Below are 24,422 nucleotides of genomic sequence, written 5' to 3'. Positions count from 1 at the left end.
TGTTATGCAAATTTAAAAGTTATACAAATTATATGCAACAAAATACAAATTGCTATGCAAATAAATAAAAATATTTAAAAACAACAACAGCAACAAATACAAATTATTGTACATTAATTTTTGATCTTGTGTTTCATTTCCAATGCATACATACATACATACATACATACATACAAACATATGCGTAACATAAACAGCAAACAAAGAAACAAAAAATGACAAGCAGAGAAAACTGAGAACAGAGTATTAAAGGCAGTTAAAAAATGTTAATCAAAACGGTTTTCAACAATTTCGTATTTCGTATTTATGGCCAAATTTTACACCAATCTTAAATAAAAACCAAACAAACAAACAAACTCAAAGCCCAAGTGGAGAAATAGTTGAGCGCAAAGAGATTTGCAGATTTTGTATCATTTTTGCTAATAACCCAAAGAAGATAAACGAAAAAACAAACTTAAACAAAAACAATCATTTTATAATTAAATAACAAGAAGAAGAAGAGGAAGAAAATGATGTATCTACTAACAAATTTTACATACATGTTTATATAGAAAAGATGCCCTGTTTCATGCTGCTTAGAAACCCAAACAAGCGACTTGATATTGTTACAAATTTATAAAATTACCACAAGAAAGAATTACAAGAACAACAACAAAGCTATTTAAACAGCGTTGCGCAAAATAAAAACAAACAAGAAAAAGGAAAAAGCATAAGTAACAAGATTTAAATAAGTTATTAAGATTAAGCATCAAATCCGCGTCTTGTCAAGAAGAATATTATTTATGACATTCAGAATGCAAATAAAATGTACAAATTGTGAAGCGCCAATGGATGGAAAGCTAGACGATAAATAATGATGATGTTATAGGCTGGGGAAGAGAGAGGAATAGTGGAAGTGAGGAATTATGCGCCACAAAGTAAAAGTTTAATCAAATTAAACAGTTTATAAACAAATTCGACTTCAACGTTTCATATTTAAGTAGTGACAAATAAACCACAACAAACAACAAAAATATTACATATGTAAAAACAACAAAACAAACCGTAAATATTATGCAAAATAAATATTTAAAAAACAACAAAAATAACGTCCAATTCTTTGCTTATTGCTTCAACATTCACAGCAAACTTCTTTAAGATGACCGATAGGTGGCGTTTTCAACCTCGGCTAAAATAGCAAATACAACAACCATTTGCAACGCAAACCCACCACATCTGATCGATTGCAGACACAAGAAAGCGTTTCCTTTTCAGAAATGTACATTTTTTGACAAAACTTTGACAATTTGTTCACTAAAATCCTTGTAGATTGCATGAATAATTATTCAGAGATAATAACAGAGGAACCACATTACAACAACTATAAAACATTATTTGCATTTTTACTTGAATTGTGTATTACGCTAATTTAAAGCAAATGTGTTTTAAAACAAGAAATAAATTATGCATTAATAAATGATGGGCCCAACGAACCAGCTTTAAACGGAAATTTCGATAATTTCAAAGTCAACAACAAATTATCAGTCCAATTACTGCAGAATTACTGAAGAGATGACGAGAAGGGAAAGCGTTCAGTGTTATTCTCCAGCACCTAACGGGTTTTCGTTCACTGCTCTAGCCAGGGCAACCCTATCAAATGATCTCCAAAAAATACCAAAAATAAGGAATGTGAAATTCTTAAGGACCACAGGATGGTTGAAAGCACAGCAATAATCCAAAGGGGTCTACATGACATCCCAAGGTTGCTCGTCAGGCCCTCCTCAGGCACGTCAACTTAATTGTTGTAGACAGTAACCAATAAGTCGTAATGGTAGCCAACGTAAAAAAGGGGTGTATTAAAATAGTTATCATTAAATAAATAATATCAGAAAATCATAAATCTGATATTTTCCTGATTTTCAAGCATTTTTTCTGCATGAAATTGCATGAAATTCTACCAAAGAGTATAAGAAACTACAATTATTTTCTGATACTTGCCTCCTGAGCGTATGCAATGTTTTCAAAATTCGAACCTAGCGCGATACGAAACTTATGGCAACAAGGAGGTACAGAGATTTGGAGCATATCTACAGCTTGGAACTGCAGACTAGTCTAAATACCTACCGACTAAAGCGCTACGGCTCATTAGTGGATGCGACTGTTACGATCGCGGCTACGAGACCTAAATCTGGAAACCGTAGAATTTCAAATAAATGGTGAAGTCGGCAGTTATGGTGAATGCTGCGAACAGACTAGGAAGACTGGCAACAAGTGCTTGTAAGATTGTACCCGTATATAAGTAGTATAAAATTTGTTCATTTAAAAATCAAAATCTGAATATTACCAACTTCAGTATAGCTTAACTGATTAATAAATCCCAAAAAGAATCCCACAAAATTACAATAACATCTAAAAACGCCTCTGACACTGTGGAGGAATTAATTTATAATGTTATTAATTTTAAAAAATTTTTAGGCGAAGAGGTGCAACTTATCGAATCAGTTGAAGAATTCTTATTTCATTTGTCTACAGCAAGAATTAATAAACTATACATTGCCATTCAAATAAAATTGTATATAGACATTTAAATCAAACCACTAAATATTAAATTGAAATAAAATCGAATTGGTTATGTTACCTTCAGTTTCTTACTTCGATTTATACTGTTTATATTCTTTTAGCGTAACTTGGAAATGATACAATTGGAAAATATATTTTAAAACGGGCTAGCATTTTACTCGAAAACTAAGTTATTTGCGAAAAAAATATTCGTATATAATGAAAAAAAAAGTTTTTAAAATTTTAATTTTATATACTGTCCCAACGCACATTTTATGTCTCGAGCGTTTAATAATGCCACTAAGATTTTAAATTTAAGGATATTTATAAAATATTTATGAAAAGAAACAATAAATAAAATAAAAAAATAAAGGGACTATAAAGACAAATTTCGCTTTAATTATTTTTATTGTTTGGCCGGCTCGAGGTCAGAGTAAGAAAAACCAATTTATTTAATTTTCTTTTCTTTTTCCGATATATTTCGGTTACGCCACGGTAACCGTCTTCAGGGCAATTATTTAAGCAAGTCTGCTCTGTTTGACTTGGAGTTACTAACTCCAAGTAACTCCAAGTCAAACAGAGCAGACTTGCTTAAATAATTGCCCTGAAGACGGTTACCGTGGCGTAACCGAAATATATCGGAAAAAGAAAAGAAAATTAAATAAATTGGTTTTTCTTACTCTGACCTCGAGCCGGCCAAACAATAAAAATAACTATGAGGAAGGTCACCAAAATACTCAACAATTTCGCTTTAATAATATCTTAAATCTTTTCTTAATTTTGCGATTAGCCCAGAATCACTTCATTTAATAAGCTTTAGTATTTTTGTTATAAATAAAGTCTACTTACATATATCGATTAGGCGCTCAATGCGAAACTTTGACGATTTCGAGGTTTCCGTTCAAGCAGAAATTTTCAAACTTTCTGGGACGTAATAATCCAGCAGTACCGCAAGGGTTAATGCTATAATATTAAATGCATTTCTTTAGTTATAATTCGGTACGATATACTATAAAAACTTACCAAAACATGAGTATATATTATATGATTTAGTCAACGAGCTCATTAAGAATAATGACACGCATATGTTCTGAAATCATTAAAAGAATGCATTTATTAGAAAAATTCAATCATTCTCAAATAATAGAAAAGCAAAATGTAACAAGTATATTATACAGTCGAACATTTGTGAATTAATTGCGAGAAATGCATAAGAATATCGACAAGATATTGTAATTAATAAAGCAAATTCTGCGGGTGAAAATATGAAAAATAAGGAATTGACGTTTTAGTCATTTGGAATGTTATGTTAATCCTAATACAGATCCTATTGTGAACATAAAGAAGATGACGACCCACATAATAAGTGCCACGAAGCGTACTCATACGAGTAATATCAGTAGCTATTCGACATTCCTCACCTAAATAAAACAAAACAAAATCACATCCACAGGCACAGGCCACCCCACAAAATGTGGTTAGTGAACTCTGGCAGTGTGTTCGGTGTTGCGCAGGCGCAGAATGGACCTAAGAGAGCAAAACAACAATAGCAACAACCACAGCAATAACTACAACAGCAACAAATTTATGAGTAGAGGCCAAAACAAAACGAAATTCACATTTCCTACCTGTTGGGAAGAGCCAGTCCCTAGTCGGCTTTGTTAGTCTTAACGGCGACGCGATTGCGAACAGAGCCAATTCAAGATGCGTGCGCATGAATGAAGATTTTGATGTGCGGCGGCTAAAAAAAGCAGAATTCTTCAATTAGAGACACTCGTGGGAAATGTAAAAAGCCAATAAATATGAATTAAAGTGTAAAGTAATTGAGTCAAGTGTTGGAAATTTGTGAAAATCGAAGGAAAAAAGACTATAAATAGTTCTCAAGTGAGCACTAATTGTTTTTCTGGCTCGTTTTCTTCGTGGCGTTCTTCGCTTTTTTTTTTGAGTAGCATTTTTTTTCGTATTATTCAGCAGGAACCGGTTCTATTCCACGTTCGCGACGTGCTTGGCTCCGCTAGCTGAGCGGAGTGTGGGATCGAAAACATAAACAAACCGAGCAACAAAATCGGTACGATCGTATTTACAGAGAAAACAGAGCAAAACAAAACCAAAATAAAGTGCCGAGTGCATTTGGTCAGTTCGTACTTCAAAGCTGTGACATTGATTCCATTCCATTCAAGAGCGTCATGGGAACACGTGCTCCGCCCCCCTGCCCCGCGCCCAACACTCAGCACAGCTGCGAGCCGGCGCTGTCGCAACTCATCGATGATATGCAACGCCTGTCCGAGGATCAGGACAGCGCCGACTTGGTATTTATATGCGGGCGCGAGGACGAACGCATTTATGCCCATCGCCTGATGCTGATGGCCCGGTAAGTTAATTGCCAGTCATGCCCGATCGCGTTAATTGCGCTTCTCACTATATTTGTTCGTACACGCACTTGTTGCCGCTTTTTTATCCGCGCTATCGCCGCGTTTATTGCCTTTTGCGGATGGAGGCTCGTCCAGCTGATTAAGGCATGCGTTTGTGGACGCCACCAATAACAATAATACCAGCAACAACAACAACAGCAACGAAAACATGTGCAATGATATAAGCTAAAAATAAACGGGTAATCAGTTAATTACTTTGTCGCTTTTTCCCATCAGCTGCAAGAGCTTCAAGACCGCAAAACGTGGCGAGGTCTGCCGCATTCCCGGTTGCACAGTCTCGCCGCCGGCAGCACCTGGCACGCCCACATCCATACGCCTACCACATGTCAATGCAGACCTGTTTCGCCAATTCATATTGTATGTCTATACCGCAAAGGTAAACACGAGTTAATCACACAATTAAAAGCATTAACTATTAGCCGACTTACCAATTCCCCTTTTTCCAACCGGCTTTTCTGTAGCTCATGCTGCAAGATTCGCGCGTATTTGAAATGCTTACGCTGGCCCAGGACATGGGATTTGCTCAACTGCGTGCTGCTTGCGAAGATCATGTGATCTCCACTTTATCTGTGGACAATGCTTGCACATTTCTTAGCGCTGTTATGGAAATGCACGAAAAGGCCGGTGAGTGAAAACAATAGAAAATACTTTTAATGTCAATAAACATAACGGAGTTTAACAAATTCACGCACTTGGCAACGCCGGTTCGCTTTTGTTAAGCGTGCTGTATCAGGCAGCCTTAAAAAGCGTGCGTGCGCGCGCGTTTCGATATACCGATAGTTTTAATGTGATGTATTTTGTGACCTGTGACATCTGTGTATTGCATTTATTTTTAATTATGAAGCTGTTTTAAAACAACAAGTTTCACTGCAAATAACTATACAAATTTATTTGCAATAATTTTGGTTACTGTGGCAGAAATTGTTGATTTTTATTATAATTCTTAATTTAAATACCCCACCACAGTTGTCACAACTGTGACTCTGAAATAACTGCGACAAACTCGCATACGTGTAAAAACGCCCATCTCTAGCCTCTACATCACGACGCCGGCAAAAGGAAAACGTTTTCGGCGCAAATTATTTTCATAAATTGAATAAAAACTATAAAAAAGCGCAAAAATGTCGTTCAAGGGCAACACGAAAGTGCAAAAGGTGATGGTACAACCCATCAACCTGATCTTTCGCTACCTGCAAAACCGTTCGCGCGTGCAAGTCTGGCTATATGAGAACATTTCTCTCCGCATTGAGGGCCATATCGTAGGCTTCGACGAATACATGAACCTGGTGCTGGATGACGCCGAGGAAGTGTACGTTAAGACCCGACAGCGCAAGAGTCTGGGCCGCATTATGCTCAAGGGTGATAACATCACGCTCATACAGAATGTCAGCCCTTCCAAGGACTAAAAGAAAGAATTTCAAGCCACACTCGAAACACGCGCTGTCCTCTACGATAGTACACATCGTAAATATAAGTGAATTTATATGTAACTTGAATACTTTCCAATAATAAAAGAACCTAATGTAAATGAAATTGACTGAGTTTTTAATGTTATGGTCGTAAGTGGCAGGTGTGTAGAATTGTAGCTACTAATTCTTCAAATTGTTTGCAGGCGCCAAGTGCGCGGCCTCCTTCATGGAACGCTGCATCATTTATATTGGCGAGAATGCCGCCGAGTGCGTCAAGACAAATGCCTTTCTAAGCCTAAGCAAGGAGGCGCTCATCAAAATCATTTCCTCTGACTATGTAAGTGATCTCTATATTCTTAGTATAATAATGGTAATTAATGCTCAAATTACTTGCAGTTCTGCCTGGAGGAGGAGGAAGTCTGGCGCTGCGTTCTGACTTGGGCAAAGTACCAGGCGGGCGTCACACAACCGACCGCTCACTGGACTGAGGAGGAACGTGCCCGCGTGTGCCAGCACCTGAGCGGTGTGATGGGTCATGTGCGCCTGCTGCTCATCGACAGTCAGGTGTTTGCCGAGGAGGTGGAGCCCACTGGCGCCGTGCCCATGGAGCTGCTGCTTGAGCGCTATCGCTATGCTGCACTGCATGCTAATAAACTGGTGGATAATGACAAGCGACTGCAGCCACGGCTCACTGTCAACATGTTCCCCGGCTCACAGATTTTGCGTAACGACAAACTGGCGCTGCAGAGCGTTCTCAATGGCTGGTATGGTGTGCCCAAGCAAGGCTGGCGTCTGGTTTTTCGTGCGTCCACGCATGGCTTTGTGTCCAGCGCTTTTCATCGCTATTGCGATGGTGTGGCACCCTGCATGGTCATTGGCATGGGTTCCCACGGCGAGATCAGTGGCGGCTTCACAGACGTCGCCTGGGCCAAGACAAGTCGCAAGGGGGGTTACGTGCATTCGGAGCGCGCCTTCCTTTTTATGCTGACACCACCTAATGGGGAGCAGCCTGTCAAGTTTGACATTGTAAAGAAACCCTATGCCATCTGCTATCATCCAGAGTAAGTATACTTGGCTAGAGAGCTGTACATTTAGCTTAATTCAATAATTGTATCATGTATATCATGTGTTTGAAACGTAAATGTAAAATTTACAATGGTCTCCTAAAACCCGGTATATCTTGGAAAACTCAATTACTGCTTCCGAAAAAAGCTAGAACCACCAAACTATGCAGGATCTCTTAAATTCCATTCCTCCGTGGAACACCGCATTTTATTTAATGTCTGATAGACTCGATAATTTTTACTTAGTCTTATTTAATGGCTACAAAAAGATGTATCTTTTGTGTTGGCGATTGACTTTTTTATTACAAAATACAATTTTTTATATAATTGTGCGATTTTAAATATGTTAAACGTATCTAACCTGGAATGGCCGAGAAACAAATACAAACTGTTTTAAGCGCATTTTCCGAAACAATTTTGCAGACTGCTGTTCTGGCGTTCGTTGCAAATTAGTATCGGGGTTGGGTTTACTTTACTTTACGTTTATTAACAAAGCCAACCAAGTCGAAATGTGTTTCGTGCTCGTAAATAATAACAAGTGTTAATAATTTTAACAGGTTGTTGCGTCATTAATTTTAGTCGCACCTTGTACCAATAATATACTAATATCTTAATACGCTATCCCTAAACTAGAACTGTCATCCATTAATTGCTATTAGAATTTAATTAGTGTATTGGTGAATTTTGAAATATAAGAAATTCGTCTGCTGCAATGCTTTATTTTCATTTTAGGCAGAAAGAAACTTTAATTATTTGACTAAAGTTGATTATAATGCTCATATAATGCTATTAATTTCAAATTAAACAAAAAGTTTTGTGCAAGTTTATCTTCATGATCTCCAATTTTATTCGGATATTACAATATTAATCTGCATTATATCTAATTTGTTTCTAGCTGTGGCCCCATTTTTGGCGCTGGCGCTGATCTGCTCATATCCAGCAACTGCAACATAAACATGGACTCCTATTCGAATCTGCCGCACTCCTACGACGGACCCAATGCCGCCCAACTGCCGCTCTTCGGAGACTATAACTTCACGATTAGTGACTACGAGGTCTACACGCTGGCAGCGTCAGGAAGTAGCCAAACGACGGCCAGCAATGGAGCCGCGCCCAGCGTGCCCACAAAGACAAAATATGATAGGTATTAGACAAGCTAAGACATACATACATATAGTATGTGCATGTTTTAAGTGCAATTGCAGCTGCAATAAATAAATCAGAAATCATATATTCCTCTAAGAAACCGCAATCTTGTAATCCCGCAAATCCGCCACGGGCAGGGGCTTTAAGACTTAAAGCCATGCCAAATATGTGATGAGGGTGTGTGTGTGGCAGAGTTCATGGCACCGCACAAGGTAAAGCTGGACTGGACGGGACTGGTCAAGTCACAGTCGTTGGCATATCTGGCCAGAAATCGAAAGGTAATTAATGATGGAGTATAAAAGAAAATTTTTTGGACGCCTTTTATCTAGATTGTGAACTTGTTTGCAGCGCGCACACAGCCATATAAGCAGTACATACTTGTATGTATTTGTATATGTATATACTTATGAGGCATGTGCACTTGAACTTGTTGCGGTCCACACCTTTTGGCACACACGTCGTATACACAATGCCAATACCAGCAACAACAACAATTGACCAAGAAAAACAAATGCGTAAAAGGCAACACACAAAAAAATAATGGTAAACGTCAGGTCTTATTTTTTAATGAAGTATATATATGTGTGTATATGTATGTATGTATGTATGTATGTATGTTTGTTTGTATTGGGTGAACAGCACACACCCGCACCAGTTCCAGTGCCAGCCACCAGCCCCTTCACAACAAAACCCGCCGCCCCTCCACGGCCATTCTGCCATTCGATTCTATTCTGAAGTTGTTCTCAACTGGTTTTCAACTACTTTTCAAAATGCTTCTGATAAATTGGTCCACGCTTTAAATTGGTTCTAATTAAAGAGATTTTTATGTTGATCGATCAACGGTCAGCCAGGGGCGCACATTTTTGTCATTCGTCTTTAGCACTGGTGCTAAAATTCTATAACAGACAGTTTTGGCGCTTTTTATTTTTATTTTATATATACCCGTATTGTATATTGTGTCTGCACAAAAGATTGACAGTCAAATTTGTTAAGTTGGTTTGGTGTTTAAGGCCGAAAAGCTAGAGCTCCAAAGCGCGCATTTCATGCTTTGACACGATAAGGCAAACGCTCGATTTTGACAGGCGACAGTTTCCCCCCCTCTCCCCATAGCCATTCGCTATTGTACGAGTTTAAGAAATGTCATATTTAGATTTGTCGAGTACGTACATATGTATGTACACATATCAAACTATGGATTATATATATAATTGGTATGTACGTGAACACATGTAGGAGCTTGTGCTTTAAATCTGCGACTGCGCCACACCAAACATTTCAATGCTGGCGCATAAAAGGGAAAGGCAACAGCAATTGTTGTAGTTCATGTTATGGTTGCTAGTATTACTATTGTTGTTACTCGAATATCTAACCAAGTCAGCTGTGTAAGTAAGTATGTATTTGTTTGTATATTTGTGTGCGAACGCAAACGCAAACTTGTTCTGCTCTAAATCTATCCATAAAGTTGACGGAAACAGATAAGTCACAACATTCTGGCCAGACTTGGAAAGCCCCTGAGCTGCAGGCGCCACTAAAAGACCAGCTTGTGAGCCCCAATTCTTACTCCGTTTGAATTGCCTATTTATTTATTTTTTTTTTAATACAAATATGCGATTCTTAAGAAAATAGATACTTTCTTAAGAATACTTATACTCATACTTAACAAGGTACGTTTTATATATTGATGGGTGAAAATATTTGCCAGCTTATTCTAGTAAGTATGTCGGTTGTCTCGTTCTGAGACGGGTGATATGGCGATCGGGATGGGCTGGTGCGTCTATTGACTTGGAAGTCAGCGTTCTCCAGATCACTTTTAACTCATACTTACAAATACACCTAATTCTGTTTTTACACGGTAGATTGGTTCCAGAAACAACCGTTTATCCTTTCCTTATCTCTAAAGGTTTTAATTTTCAAACCGTGTTATATCAGAATCGTGTAAAAAAGATCGTGTAAGAACTGAATTGGGTGTATATATTTCTAAGAAGTTTATAGTAAAATTTGTAATGGCAAATAACTGAGAATTTCTTTCTAAGTAAAACTATCTAAAATAACTTGTCGAGTGGCAAACAATTTTAATGTTTTTTCAACTTCCTTAAGAACCATTAATAGTTACTGACCAGTTTTTGAAAGCCATAATGTTAAAGCTTTTTAGCCCGCTTGAGTTGGTAATGGTTTCAAAATCGTATTTGATTTTTGGTTTTCAGATATACATCTAAAAATTTTCAGTATCAAATCAAATAGAAACATAACGAATTTGGCCAAAGCTTAAGTAATACCCGCATCCTTTTCATTACTATTAATTAAATTAATCATGGCAGCTTCCCAGTTCGATTTAGCCACAACAAAAACAACAGAAACATCTAACTTGTTCCAAATGAACGACATTTTCAAAATAAACAACCATATTTTCAAATTAAGATTACCATATTTTTAGTGAAGTCACTGTTAACTATTTGCCCATATTTGTTTAAATTCAATCAAATATATCACACGATAGCTACAGAACTTGCCAGAAAAGCAATTACGATCCAGCCATAAGTATCTTTCTTGTTCATAACTCATCATTTTCATTTCATTCATAAGTGCGCGCTTAGAGAATTGATTTGAAGTAAGGTCAATAGCGACAAGATTAAGCGAACATATAGACTGATATGGAAACAAAGTAAGACTTATATCGAAGCTCAACTTGATGCTGAATCATTTTCTTTGTTGATTTTTGCATTTCTTATCAACAATTTTTAATTTAGCCAATCTTTAAACGAAAACAACTTGATTCTGCGGGTATTCACCCTGGATCTATAAAATTGTTCAAATCTTGATTAAAAAGTTCATTGACTTTCCACAAATACACGCATTTTCAACTTTTACAGCCAATTTTAGGACTTTAGGACGCAAACGGACTCAACTAAAATTCCGTTAAATTAAAAAAACACTTGTTTATAAATGTTATTATATTATTATAAAGAATGCTCTTAATTGCCGGAGTTGTTAAAAGGTGGAATTTTACAGCAGGCACGTATGTGATATGCTAAAAAAAAAATGTGTCTTATACATGCTTAGAACATTGCTAATTCCTGCTCATGCGCTCTCCAAAGCTTGCTAATTGCCGCGAACTAATGAATGCTGTGAATCATTTGACAGGCAGCTCGTGTAGCTGACCAGGAGCAGAAATAAGAAAAAACAAATTTAAAAAAAAGAGCTAGCGGGTTTCCCGGGCACATTCATGTAAACGATAAGATCAGAGCACGCCACTCGGCGAAAAAACAAACCAAAGCGTCAGCATCCGTTTCCGCAATGTGCGCCCCACAAACTGTGAGAGTAACAGTAGCAGCGGAGGTGTGAAAAGAGAAGCTATTAGTGTCAACATGCAAACTAGATGAAATGAGGTGTGTGACGTATTGGACAGTTTACGTTTGCTGATCGACTGATCTCAGCTCTGCTCAGCTTGCTAGCTCTCGTCATCATCATCTCACGTAGACAAGCAATGCGGCATTACAACAATGTTGTTTGACACTACCAGCCCCCTCCCCCCCCCTCCTCCCTTCCCACTTGCTTACATACACTCGAACAGGGGGGCAACAAAGTTCTCTAAAGAGAGCGAGAGAATGGAAGCATGCGCAGCCTCTCTCTTAAGCAATTTTGCGTGCACAACTCTTCACAACCTGTTTTTGAGCCCACTTAAAAATACTTTTGCTTTTCATTGCCTTCAAAAAGCGATGATTTCTTGAGTGTGTGAGTGTGTGCGAGTGTGTGTGTCTGCTGTGATTAATATGCGCTTTTCGAAAATGAAACAAAAACGCAAAAACTGTAGCACCGCACACCATGGACTTGAGCTCGGGGCATTGGTAACAAACGCATTGACCCAGCCACGATGACATGGTAAACAAACGATGACGACTCATCATCATCAACAATAACAGCAAACACAACACCAACAACAACAGGAGCAGCAACAACAGAGCAGCAGCAAGCGCAACGGCAATACATCAAATTATATGCCAAACAAAGCTCAACGCAGCTGTCAACAAGTGCATAATAATATATATACATATATATAAAATATATTTATGATATTGGCATACAGGTGTGTCACAGCAATTCCAACAAAATCCAATCCAGTCATTTATTTCCGACTCCATCTTATTAGAACTATAACATTTTCATTTAGATATGAATATTGGTGCACGCATTTTTCCATCAATACTTCAAAAAGTGCGTAGGAAAGTGAAATATGTAAATTGTACTTAATATGTGTTGTGTATTTAAAATGTTAATAGAATATTAACACTTTGTTTTTAGTTATATAGCAGTGTATTAAACGGACTTTTTATCCTTTCACAACAATTGTGTAGCAATAATTTGTTCACTAATTCAATTCCGACTCTCTATCAAAGTTTTCAAAAAATTATAATTCGCATTCTACAGAAAGAGCATTTTATTCTATAATTGTGAAATAATCTGCTGCCTAAAGTCAGATTATTTATGTAAAATAAAACTAAATTGGAAACGAAAGTATGAATATTTTTCAATAATCATATAGTAGATAAATATTTGATTCTAAAGCATTTCAGAAGCATTTGGAAAAATTACAAGTAGAGCTATTAGTTGCACAAAGTTTTCATTCATTACGCTTTTTAGGTTGAAATGAATTTTTTTTTTTTTTTTATCTTGGACAAAATTTAAATTTTATGATAACTTTGACATTGCGGCGTGATCCAGGCCTGACACTCCTGCTAACTCATTGAAATTAAATATAATTAATAATTAACAAATCATCAATCAATTACGTTTTTTTTAATTAATTTTTTCCCCACGCTTTACTTGTAAAAGTCTTTTGTAGAATTTAAAGTTCTGACAACTATTACACACATTTATATATTGAGAAGTGGTCTGAAATTTGAGGGCATTTACAATTCGTGCTGCAGAACTTTGGTTTTTTTCCGGTTTTATTTTATTTTTTGTTTTGCCATTCAAAAAACTTACGTTGCTGAGTGCTGTTCGCTGCCTCTGCCTCTACTCTGGCTCTGGCTCCGGCGGAGACTGCGACTGAGACTGAGGCTGCTGCTGCCGCTGCTGCTGCTGGGGCTGCGACGCGCCGCTCACCAAAGCAACTGTTTTAAAGTTAAACTTGTTAAACATTTTTCCCATTAAGTTTTTTAAAAGCGCACAGCGAGAACGGCTCAGTCTTGATTGTCAGCTTGTCGTGAATGGTTTTTTAGCACAAGACCGCGAGAGTTAGCCGCGAGTTATTAACGCCGACCCGTACCGAACGCTGCACGCTTGCTGGCTGGCTGGCTGGCTACTACCAACAACAACATTTGCACATATTTATAATACACAAACAAATATATATGTTTGTCTGTTTGTATTCATATGTGCTTGTGTCTAAGTCTGTGTGCGTGTGTGCTATTCAAATTGTCTTATTGTAAGGTACACCACCATACGAGCATGAGCCAATGAATTTGTTATTTTTGCATAAATCAATTTAGCGCGCGCTTGACGAACGGTTATCGCGATTGTGCGAGTGTCAGTGTGTGTGTGTGAGTGTGTCAGTGTGTGTGTGTGTGTACACCACATGTGTATGTGTGTTCTATATAGAAAATTAAACAGCCATATAGCAGCAAAGAACAAAACATGCAAAAAGCGCAGCCACAGTCCCTGCGAAAAGCGAGCACGTTCGTTGCCTAAGTCTTTTGTTTGGACATGCAGCGAGAAATTGAAAATTGATTGCCAAGTGACACAAGTGACGCAACGAAAACAAAACAACACGAAGCAGCTGTAGCAGCTGTAGCAGTAGCAGACTAGGCTGGCTAGACATGGCTCTGGCCAACTTTTCATTGCCATTTGGCGCGCTATCACAGCCCTGGGGCGTGACCATATCCCCCCTGCATCCCATACATCAGCTGGCCAGCAATACGAACAATTTGCTTTACTCGCCGGCCGATCATCAGCAGGCGCAGCCACAAGATGCCACACCAGCGGCTCCAGAATACTTTAAGAACAATCCCTATGCAGCACCAGCGTTGCATCAGCTACAGCAACAACAACAACAACAACAACAGCAGCAGCAGCATCAGGAGCAGGTTCAGCAGCAGGCTGCTGGCTATCCTTACAACTCGAATAGTAGAAGAAAAAGCGGCAACGCCTACTTGCCGCCACCCACAGCGGGCGCAGTGCGCAACTCTGTCTACCACATACAGCAACAGCAACAACAACAACAGCAGCAACAACAGCAGCAGCAGCAACACCAACAGCAGGCAAGCAGCCATAGCGAGCAGCTGGAAACAGATGAGAATAGTGTGGCCTTCCAAGCTGGCTCCACAGGACAAAGCACCTTACAAGTCACACAACAATCGAGTGGTCGCGGTCCTGCCGAGGGCTCCTACACTCGCTATCCGCAGGCAGGGAAGCAGCAACAACCGCAGCAACAACCGCAGCAACAGCAGCAACAACAACAAAAACAACAGTACTATAATGCACATGGCAGTGCGAGTTTTACGAAGAACAGCGGCAGCTTTAGTATTACCAGTTTTGGCAACAATCCTCGACAGCAACAGCCCGGACAACGGCCGAGGCAAGTCAACGAGCATCCGCAGCAAGGCCAGAGCTCCAGTGGCAAGACCGATCAACCAGCCTCCACCTATGGCGTGGCTCCGCCGAGTGGCGGTTTTCCGGAACGCCAGCCCGGATTTACGCGTGTTCAGGCAGGTCAGGGTTCACGCACCCAAGTGCATGCAGTGCTCGACTACGATGTGGAGGAGGGCGAGGACGAGGACTACTACGATGGCGAGGAGAACGAAAAAGGTGAATGACAATTTTTTCTACACTTTCCAGCACTCCTTGCATTCCCAACAAATTGGTTTTCATTACGAAACTGTTACAATGTGACTGTTGCCGCTGATTCACGATTATTATTGGAAAACTAATAACAGAGGTCGTGAATTCTTTTCAAATGAATTTTCTACAATATGATAATTTCCACCACTTAGTATACAAGTGTGCTGCTCAAGCCTTTCTCTGTATTAGCTTACAGGAGAGAACTCTACCAAATGCAATTGAAAGCTTTTTTAAATGCCACTTCCATACATTTTAAGTGTTGTATTACAAAGTAGGTTAATCTTTATTCCACAAAAATTTAAAACTAGCTTCGTTCACTTGCGAACTTATTTTGCTTTTCCGATTTGAAATCTTTAGAACGATATCTGGTATGGTGATTTTTATAGATCAGGCTAGTTATCGTACGTAAAATGTTGGATGTTGGTTAAAAAATTGTAACAAATGTTCTTTAGCTTTAAATTCCAGAGGCACATAGCTGTCGATTGGTATTCACAACTGAAAAAAGAACCTTTTATCTGTATTTATTTATTTATTTTATTAACTTATTCTAGCGTTACAAGTGCCAGATTACTTTTAAGTTATTACGCTAGTCATCACATATTCAGTTCAAATTTTTGTTTTATTTTGTGATACTAAATCCTTCCCATTACACCAAACATTGCATCAAAAATTATTCAAGTGTATTTTAGTAAGATGGGTTTGTTATAAAACAGATTATTAACCGCATAACTTGTCATTTTTATCAGCATTTTAAGCAACCAACTAAGATCGACATTCACAATTCAAAATAAATTTTAATATACAAGTAATTTAAATAGATATTTCTATTTTAATATGAAACTAAAACTAAGAAGTACACAAATCTTTGAGGACGAAACTTGCAAAACTCTTTTTAAAAATGTTGGAACTATGAATGTTTTGCTTTAAATTTGGTGGCTATAATACATCAGCATATTTGAATGCCCACTTCTCTTCTAAACTAACAACGCGGTTAAAATTTATGGGTGTCTTTAGTCGGATTCTTTTACTTGATTCATAATTTCACAATTTGCTCTCCTCCCAGAGAAACTATTCTCTAGAAAACATGGCTTCTTTAAAAAGCCCGGCCATAGATTTAGGCCAAGTTCAAGTAACCATGATCAGAAATTAGGACATCATTAAATTTGTATATGAAGTACAATTTCCATAAAATGTGCCGTGTGTGGCAGCACATTTTAAAGATATATTTATATAATTATTTCTCTGCAATATATAAATTGGAAATATTTAAATATGTTCTCCATTTCAATCTACATAGTATTTGCAGAGATGTTCTCCATTTCAATCTACATAGTATTATAGAGAAGTTTGTCAAAATGTTTGTCAAAATTGTTTTAATCATAGAACTGCCGTTACCTAAAATTTTCTTATGTCCCAACCCTAAGGGGCAATTATCTGTGAGATTCATTTGGTTAATTTTTAAACCAAAGCAACATATCTACGTTTTATTCTGTTTGATTTAAGCCGAACGAGGTTTTTTTTTAATTTTATAAGCATTTGCATTTCAAGCTTTTGCCAAGTTTTCCTCTAACGCTGCTTTGTTTCACGCCAAAAGATTATATTTCAAATTGATCATTCAATTCTGCCATGAATTGTGCAATGATGAGTAACTAATTAAGATCAAGTACTTACAGTTCGTATTAATAACAGACATAAGACATCTTTCATAAACACAATGAACAACGCACAATAATGCGTTTTTAGGGAAACACTCTGAAATTTTTTATGAAATCATTTATTGCAGGAATTGAACAAGAAATTGAATGCAGTCGATTGTTAATGGATCATTATTAAATTGGTCGTTTATTTGAATGTTAGTCGAGCATTGTCTTAATTGTAGTGTAAAAAGGAGCGTGGAAACTTGATATTAATGATCTTTCATTTAGGTTGTTGGCAATCCACCCACCAACCTCTAATCTATCTATCTATGATGCCCTTCTAAAATTCGACGGCTGTGGGTGTTCCAGCAGTGCGAGTAGGGGGCGAAAGGTTTCCTCTAAAACGTTTGTTCGGGGTTAAATGTTTAATGTTTATTGCTGTCACTGTTGCTGTTGCTGTTGCTATTGCTATCGCATAGTATTGGCTGTCGAGCGCATTTGTTATTTTTGTGTATCTTACCAATTGAGAGCAACTTCTTCACATACTATAGTATAGCTGTTAGACTACAGACAACTACAGCCACAAGGTCAAAGGTCTACAAACGCACGACAAGGTCTCGTTTTTGACAGTAATGGCCAGTGTTTGGCTTTTATGGCTGATAGACTGGCTCACTGGCTCACTGCTTAGATGACTGATACTGCCTGCCTCCAACAACTCTCGCTCCGATTTTGTTTTCAATTTCGTTCGAAGCAACGTCTGTTGTTATTGTTGTTGTTGTTGTTGTTGCTGCTATTGTTTTAACTGTTGCTATTGTTAATATGTATGTACTCCTGAAGCGACCCAAAAACAAAACTGTCATTGCAATTTGATTTCTCATTTGAGGCCTGGCAATAATTATACTTGTGGGCTTTCGTTTTCATTTTTTTTTTTTTTTTTTTTTTTTGGGTTTCTATTGATGGCGCCTCTTTGTTTTAGTTGAGCCCCAAAACATCTCAAGGCGTTAGTTGCAGACAGCAACCTGCCAGGTTGCCAAGTTGCCAAGTTTCCAACTTGCTGAGTTGCCAAGCAGTTGGCAAGCACGAGCAACAACATCAACAACAATAACAACAACAACAGCCACAACAATAACGATCTCAAGTGCTCGTCGCGAACGCGCATTATGCAAGAAGTGGGGCTTGGGCTCGGTCTGGGTCTGGGGCTCAAGCTCGTATGTTAAATGCTGCAGAAGACGTGCACACGCATACATGTTGTATTTCTTTGGCTTTGTGTTTCATTTCTGTTTTTTTCTTCTTCTGTTTTTAGTTTTGTTCAAGATTTTGTTTTCACCTTTGTACATGCCTGCGTGTTTTGCCAGCCTTCGTGTGAAACGAGTCCATCATGTAATGAAGAGTTAAGTGAAGTCGAAAACATGAAACAAGCTGCGCCCTCACGCCTGCTTGCTCCTATATGTACATCCCTCTACCCTAAGCCAGTTCCACAGCTGTTGCTCTCAAAAATTGCACTCTAAGTTTATTTCATTCTTAATAGTTTTCGAAACTTAAAAGCCGATTAAGAAGCACACATTTTTGAGACGGCGGAAAACAAGTAACAACTTAAAACACAAAACCAGCTTGAGATTTTAATGCGCGGCAGGCTGAAATATAAAAATAAATCAAAAATAAGCTGAAAACAAAATACCTTTTATTATGGCAGCCTGCTTAAGCAAAACATTTTAAGCAATTGTAATTGAAGTTATTGCTTATTAAAAAATTGAAAAGCCAGCCTAACCTTAATCCATTTTTAAAACTGAATATTCTAATCATTTGTTTAACATTTCAAAACTTCAAAGTAATTAACAAAATTAAATAAATATTACTGGAAAATTTCATTTTATTTATATCTTCTTACATAAAATGCACAGCTAGTTGTAACAAACTCTAAAGAGAATGCCTTTTATATTTCCATAAATTTATTTGAACTAAAAAAACTGAACTAAAAGGAAGCTTATAGATCAGTTTTTATACAGTAAATTAATTATTTTTGAGTTCAAAAAATGAAAAAAAGATCAGCCAGTCACCGGCTAATTTTGTTCATTATCGATTTCATCAGGTTCTTCAACAGCTTATTTTTTTCATTCATGAACTGAACAGTTTTTGCTTTTGAATTTATTTGAAGAGCAGTTGTTTGCTTAACAAAAGGAACAAGCGAGCAAAAAGAACAAATAAAATAAAAAAGGACAAAAGTGGATGAATTATTTCAGTATTTTGTTTCAATGGCCCTTCAGTTGAGCCAAATCTATTCTTGTGGTGCCATTTACAATTCTGCGTATTATTATTCCTTCAATCCGCAATCAACTGATCGGCTCCATCACCTAAGCAAATGAGTGGTTTTTATTAAAGAAACTTTGCTTAATGCCTACAGTGTATGATTGATTCTTAATGTGAGGGATTGTCGAATTGTGCAGTAAGTAGATTATTTAATTTAATAATTAAATATAAATCGAACACACACTTCGTCGAACCAAAATTTGTTGTTCTTCTAAAATGAGTTTAATGAGGTCTTGTAATATATTGATAGACATTTTAGCAAAATTATTCATCTTTCACAATCTTTTAATCGCTTATAAAATTGACTATAATAGCTTATTTATTAGAAACCTTTTACTTGAAGCTAGCATTTAATAAATAAAGAAGCACGTAACAATTGAAGCGATTTAATTGCATTTTAAATTAAATCGAATTTTATTTCTTTATTAGGCCTTCAATATTTCTTCTAAAAGTTTTAAAAACATCTCTTTCTTATATAGTCGAGTTCAGTATTTAAGTTAGTTGGATTTCTTTTTTATAAGCTGTCATTTAACTCGGCATAGGCAGCAGAACCATAAAGTTCAGCCCAAATGTATGCTGTTCTTAATATCAAATGTGTTTAATTCCTAATCGTTTAGTAATACCTTCACACATAGTTTATGCTAACCACCATATGCACAAATGCGAATCAATATTTAATATTTCTCTATATTTGTGCTTTAGAACTTAGTTAGTTGAATGAACAATCATTTATTCTCTTCTGGTTCTATTTCCTTAAACCGCATTAAGCTCTCATTTGAATTTTTATTAGATATCTTGAATTGGTCGGACAGATATCTAGAATCGTTAGAAATAGGTGTATCGCATTAATTTCCACCTGGGATATGGACACTGCAGTGGTTCGGAAGTCGGACAGAGAATGTTATTCTATAATTCCGGAGAGTAGACTCCTCCTCCTTTTCATTTTTGTTTAAAGCCAGCCGTAAATACGTTGATGGCGATGTCTCTTGCGTGCGAGAGAAATACACATTTTAGTCCTTTGGGAGTCCTAACAGTGAAGACCTTTTGAAAGTTAACTTTTGGTATGTAATAATTGATGTGGGTGGGGAGCTGCATCCTTCCATGCAAATGTTTCTCATAGTCTAAGACTGTTTTGGTGGGTCTCCCGATGATATCAAATGGGAGAACATGGAAGATTATGTTTTTGAAGAGCCCCGCTTATGCTTAATTCAGTTGTTTACTCCAGCAGTACAAACATTTTGGCATTGGCTTATGATATCTACAAGTTATAATTAACCGATTCGGACTAACAAATTTTCAATTCAATAATTCATTTCATTTAATTTCTCGGTTAAGTCTTTAAGACAGAGCTGGAGCTGCATTTTAAACTTGTTGTTGCAGCCATACCTTTCGCCCAGATTTGCATGCGAGGCGATCTTCACTGTTGTTCGTTGCTTTAATTTTGTTTTTTTTTTTTGAAATATTTTTTGGACCTCCTGTCAGACCACTACTTAGTAAGTAGCCAGCCAAAGCGAAAGTTGTTGCCGAGCGGCATTAAAAATGCTAAGCAGTGCCTTGCACGCATTAAATGCGAAATGTCAACGTTGCAACTGCAAGACGACTCGTACCTCCCCCCTCCCAAAACAAAAATGCAAAATTCCAGCCCATTTGTATGCAGCAGCAAGGCAGTCTTGGTTGCACATAATATTGGGTTTATCCGTAAACCACACTTTGATTAATGGCTCTGCAGGCAGCAAGGACGTCAGCTACGAATTACAATGACTGCCAGCCTACCTGCAGAGTGACTCACATGTGATTGCTAAATGGCTAATTGACTTCTTGGCCCTGATTGCAGATAATGCTAAAGGCGGCAACATGCCCACCGTCACACCCATACAGGGTCCGATCTATCTGAAGAATGGCAGTGTGCCGGTTGTGCCGCTCTTCTCCTATCCGAAGCTCAACAATGGCAGCTTTCTGCAGATACCCGTAAGTACAAATAAATACGAATAAATACAAATGAATACAAAATGAATACACATAGTGCAAACAATACGTGTACAATTGAATAAGAGGCGTGAAAATGTAAAGAATCTTCAGGTCCGGCGTTTTTTCCCCCACACATGCTTTCGTACTCGACAGCATTATATTATATCGATCGAGTTTGCTCATTTGCGGAAATAACTTTTGATACTTGTTGCTTTTTCGTTATTTTTTGTTTGTTTTTTCTTCTTTTTTTTGCTTTGTGTGTTTCATTTTTTGCGCACGAAGGTCGCGCGAGTTCGTTCGTTAAAGCAACGGCTGTTGGTGCTGATGAAAACAAAATTAAGAAGAAAAAAACTTTAAAAAAAAAGCTTTGAGTTGATATAAAAAAAAATGAATTTTATGTCGTACTTGAGTCATTTTCACACCCTGCTATAAATTGTTATACGCTTGTATGAATGCAGGTATGAAAATTATAATCACACACTCTCTATAGATCTGGTGGACCGCCTTGTCTGTGGCTCTGGGTCTGGACGTGCGTGGCGATGTCATCAAAGGTGTGCCCTGCATCAAGCGCTTTCATCAGCTCTTCTGCCCCACCGCCGGCAACAGCTATCCCATGTAAGTGTTGACAGTGTCTGAGGTCAGTTAACGCCAATAACTTATCATCTAACACCATCTCTCTCTCTCTCTCTCTCTCTCTGCCTCTCTCTTTCTTTGCTTTTAGTGACAAAATCGAACGGTTCATCGATGACAATAAAGCGCTGATGCGTCGCATGTATGGGGACTTTGAGATGAATATGGACACCGGCGGGCCCCGGCAACAGGCCAAGATCCGCAAACGACGCTTCATCGACGAACCGGACATCTTTATACCTCCGGGCGCCTATGCGGCCCATGCGGGGGCTGCGACGCATGCCGAGGCCGGCGATAGTTACTTCGGCAATTTGCGGAAGAAGCGTCAAGCGGCGGGGCAGAATCGCAACAGAGTCGGTGGCAGCGTTGGCGGTGGCAGCGGCGGCGGTGGCAGCGGCGGTGCTGCCGGTGGTGCCAACAACAACAATCAGAACAGACAAGGCAGTTCAGGCACTGGCAGGTAATACGACTACTTGTACTATGTATAGGAGTGGGACTAAATGCGTAATGCCTTTTAAATTTACGATCGCGGCTTTTGTTTCTTGTGGTCAATGGTTAGTTTAAATAGTTCCTTGAAAATCATTTTATTTCATCTGTGGTTTATCAAAACCTGATGAAATTCAAAGAATTTTGCAACTCATTTAAGTGTTTTTCTTTCTTCAACAACTCTTTTATACATTTATTTACATTTTCAAGGTTTAAAACCTTTGAGGATTTGGTACTAAATGCTTAAAGCGTCCTAATTTATAATTTAATTTTCTAAGTACACTTATGGAATACCGTTCTTCAAATAGTTATTTCAAGTGCGTTAGCTATTTGTTTAACAAAATGTTATTTATTTAAACGTAATATTTTTCACATACGCTGGCATTGCTTTTGAAATTTTATTTATTTTAGTTATTTATTTGCATGTCAATTTAATGTTATGGTCCCATAAATGGTGCTGATTTAATATTATGATTAGTTTTTAATTCCAATCAAGGATTGTTCCTATTTAGTTTTGAAATTTTAGTTGCAATAATAAACTAAAAATGTTTGAAGCGAAGTAATTCTAATGCTGTCTTTATACTTTTATTAAACAAATTCCCAAGAAAAACGAACAATCTCAAAAATGCAGGCTATTTCGAAAGCTATTGTTAATCAATAATTACTTCAAATATTATATTATATTACACAAATATTGGTGTTCAATATTTTCTTCCAATTTAGTGCTATTCAAAGGCATTTATTTTCTTTCACCATTTAATTTAAAAACATTATTATGAGAATATGTATTAACCTTTAATCCATGAAGGATGTTTGAATTAAAAATGTCAATAAGCTGTTACTATATTTAATTAATAATATGTATCATCTTATCTCACTCAACATACATATGTGGACAAGCCAGGCTTGGCTTTTAAGATTTTGGTGAGAAATTGGACCGGCAGAATACAGTCCCTAGGCAACCTAATTTTCTATATTTAACCACCATCTGGACAGCATTTTCTTAATTCTTCATTCAATTTCAAATCGTACAGCTTTAAAAAAATTCTTCATACCTATTGTTTTCATATAATCAGTATAAGGATAAATATGAAGTACTGTTTAATAGACTGGCCTATTTTCAAGAGATTTGTGCTATAAATATGTTTTTAAACCTATATTTTAGCTATAAGCTATACCAACATATTTGTTTTTATCCAACACTCTGATTTTTGAATATTGTGTATCTCTTTCTTAGTATCAGTATTTTAATGCAATATAAAATCACATTTAAATGAAAATCCTATTTTTGCAGACTTGACGCCTGTGAATCAAAAATTGAAATTGTGACACCCTACTGGGCCTCAAATTCTGCTGGAAAAATACGAGCCATTGTAAATACGCAACATTTCGAACAGGCCATACATCAGGAGGTCTGCAGGTATAACACATAATATACTACGTATAAACATAATATACTCGAAATGGCCGCCCATTCATAATTTTGCTTTCATTCGACTTCGGTTTCGATTCGTTTCAGCAATACGCAGACCCCACGCTGCGAGGGCGAGTGCGGATGCGAGCAGAAATATAAGTGGCATCGATTGCTTGCCTACGATCCGGACAACGATTGCAAGGGCATATTTATGGATTGGTTCCTGTTTCCTTCATGCTGTGTTTGTAGATGTAATCCTTAAACTTAAACCTAAGCCTTTATGCGCGTAACAAAAGTCTACGAAACGAAAGTGTACTTATGCTTCGTTGTACGTTGTCGAATGCCACAGAATGTATTTTAGTTGTTGTTAAGTAGCATTATAGCTTACGGTACTATATACATACATACATACATACTTAGTTAAGCAAGATTTATAATTAATTTTTAAATACGAGCCATGTCCATGTCCCATCTATCAAAATGCCTTCATTTGTTATTGTAATTGAAAAATGCAAATAAATAAAACGTTTATAATAACTCAGTTGCTTTATTAT

General features: G+C 37.4%; 3 protein-coding genes across 3 annotated transcripts; all 3 read left to right on the top strand.

Moving 5' to 3' along the window:
* Window positions 1–4,724: 4,724 nt before the first annotated feature.
* LOC115631197 lies at window positions 4,725–8,594 on the top strand. The gene is made up of 6 exons (XM_030527888.1): window positions 4,725–4,909; window positions 5,187–5,346; window positions 5,432–5,594; window positions 6,583–6,716; window positions 6,776–7,440; window positions 8,339–8,594. Exons 1-6 carry the CDS (start codon window positions 4,725–4,727, stop codon window positions 8,592–8,594), a joined length of 1,563 nt encoding a protein of 520 aa, XP_030383748.1.
* Window positions 6,027–6,503, top strand: LOC115631765 (probable small nuclear ribonucleoprotein E). Its single transcript, XM_030528601.1, has one exon. It carries the CDS (start codon window positions 6,092–6,094, stop codon window positions 6,374–6,376), a length of 285 nt encoding a protein of 94 aa, XP_030384461.1. The 5' UTR covers window positions 6,027–6,091; the 3' UTR covers window positions 6,377–6,503.
* A 5,627-nt stretch (window positions 8,595–14,221) lies between the features above and the next one.
* LOC115631704 (protein spaetzle 3) lies at window positions 14,222–24,250 on the top strand. The gene is made up of 7 exons (XM_030528530.1): window positions 14,222–14,609; window positions 14,682–15,393; window positions 21,205–21,338; window positions 21,829–21,953; window positions 22,060–22,428; window positions 23,749–23,874; window positions 23,974–24,250. The coding sequence occupies exons 1-7, from the start codon at window positions 14,406–14,408 to the stop codon at window positions 24,128–24,130; spliced, it is 1,827 nt and encodes a 608-aa protein (XP_030384390.1). The 5' UTR covers window positions 14,222–14,405; the 3' UTR covers window positions 24,131–24,250.
* Window positions 24,251–24,422: the final 172 nt, after the last annotated feature.

Source organism: Scaptodrosophila lebanonensis, unplaced genomic scaffold (genome assembly GCF_003285725.1).
Source record: "Scaptodrosophila lebanonensis strain 11010-0011.00,11010-0021.00 unplaced genomic scaffold, SlebRS2 tig00001412-arrow-pilon, whole genome shotgun sequence".
NCBI lineage: Eukaryota > Metazoa > Arthropoda > Insecta > Diptera > Drosophilidae > Scaptodrosophila > Scaptodrosophila lebanonensis.
The sequence above is the reverse complement of the archived record's forward strand: the minus strand, read 5'-3'. Positions and strand labels throughout refer to the sequence as shown.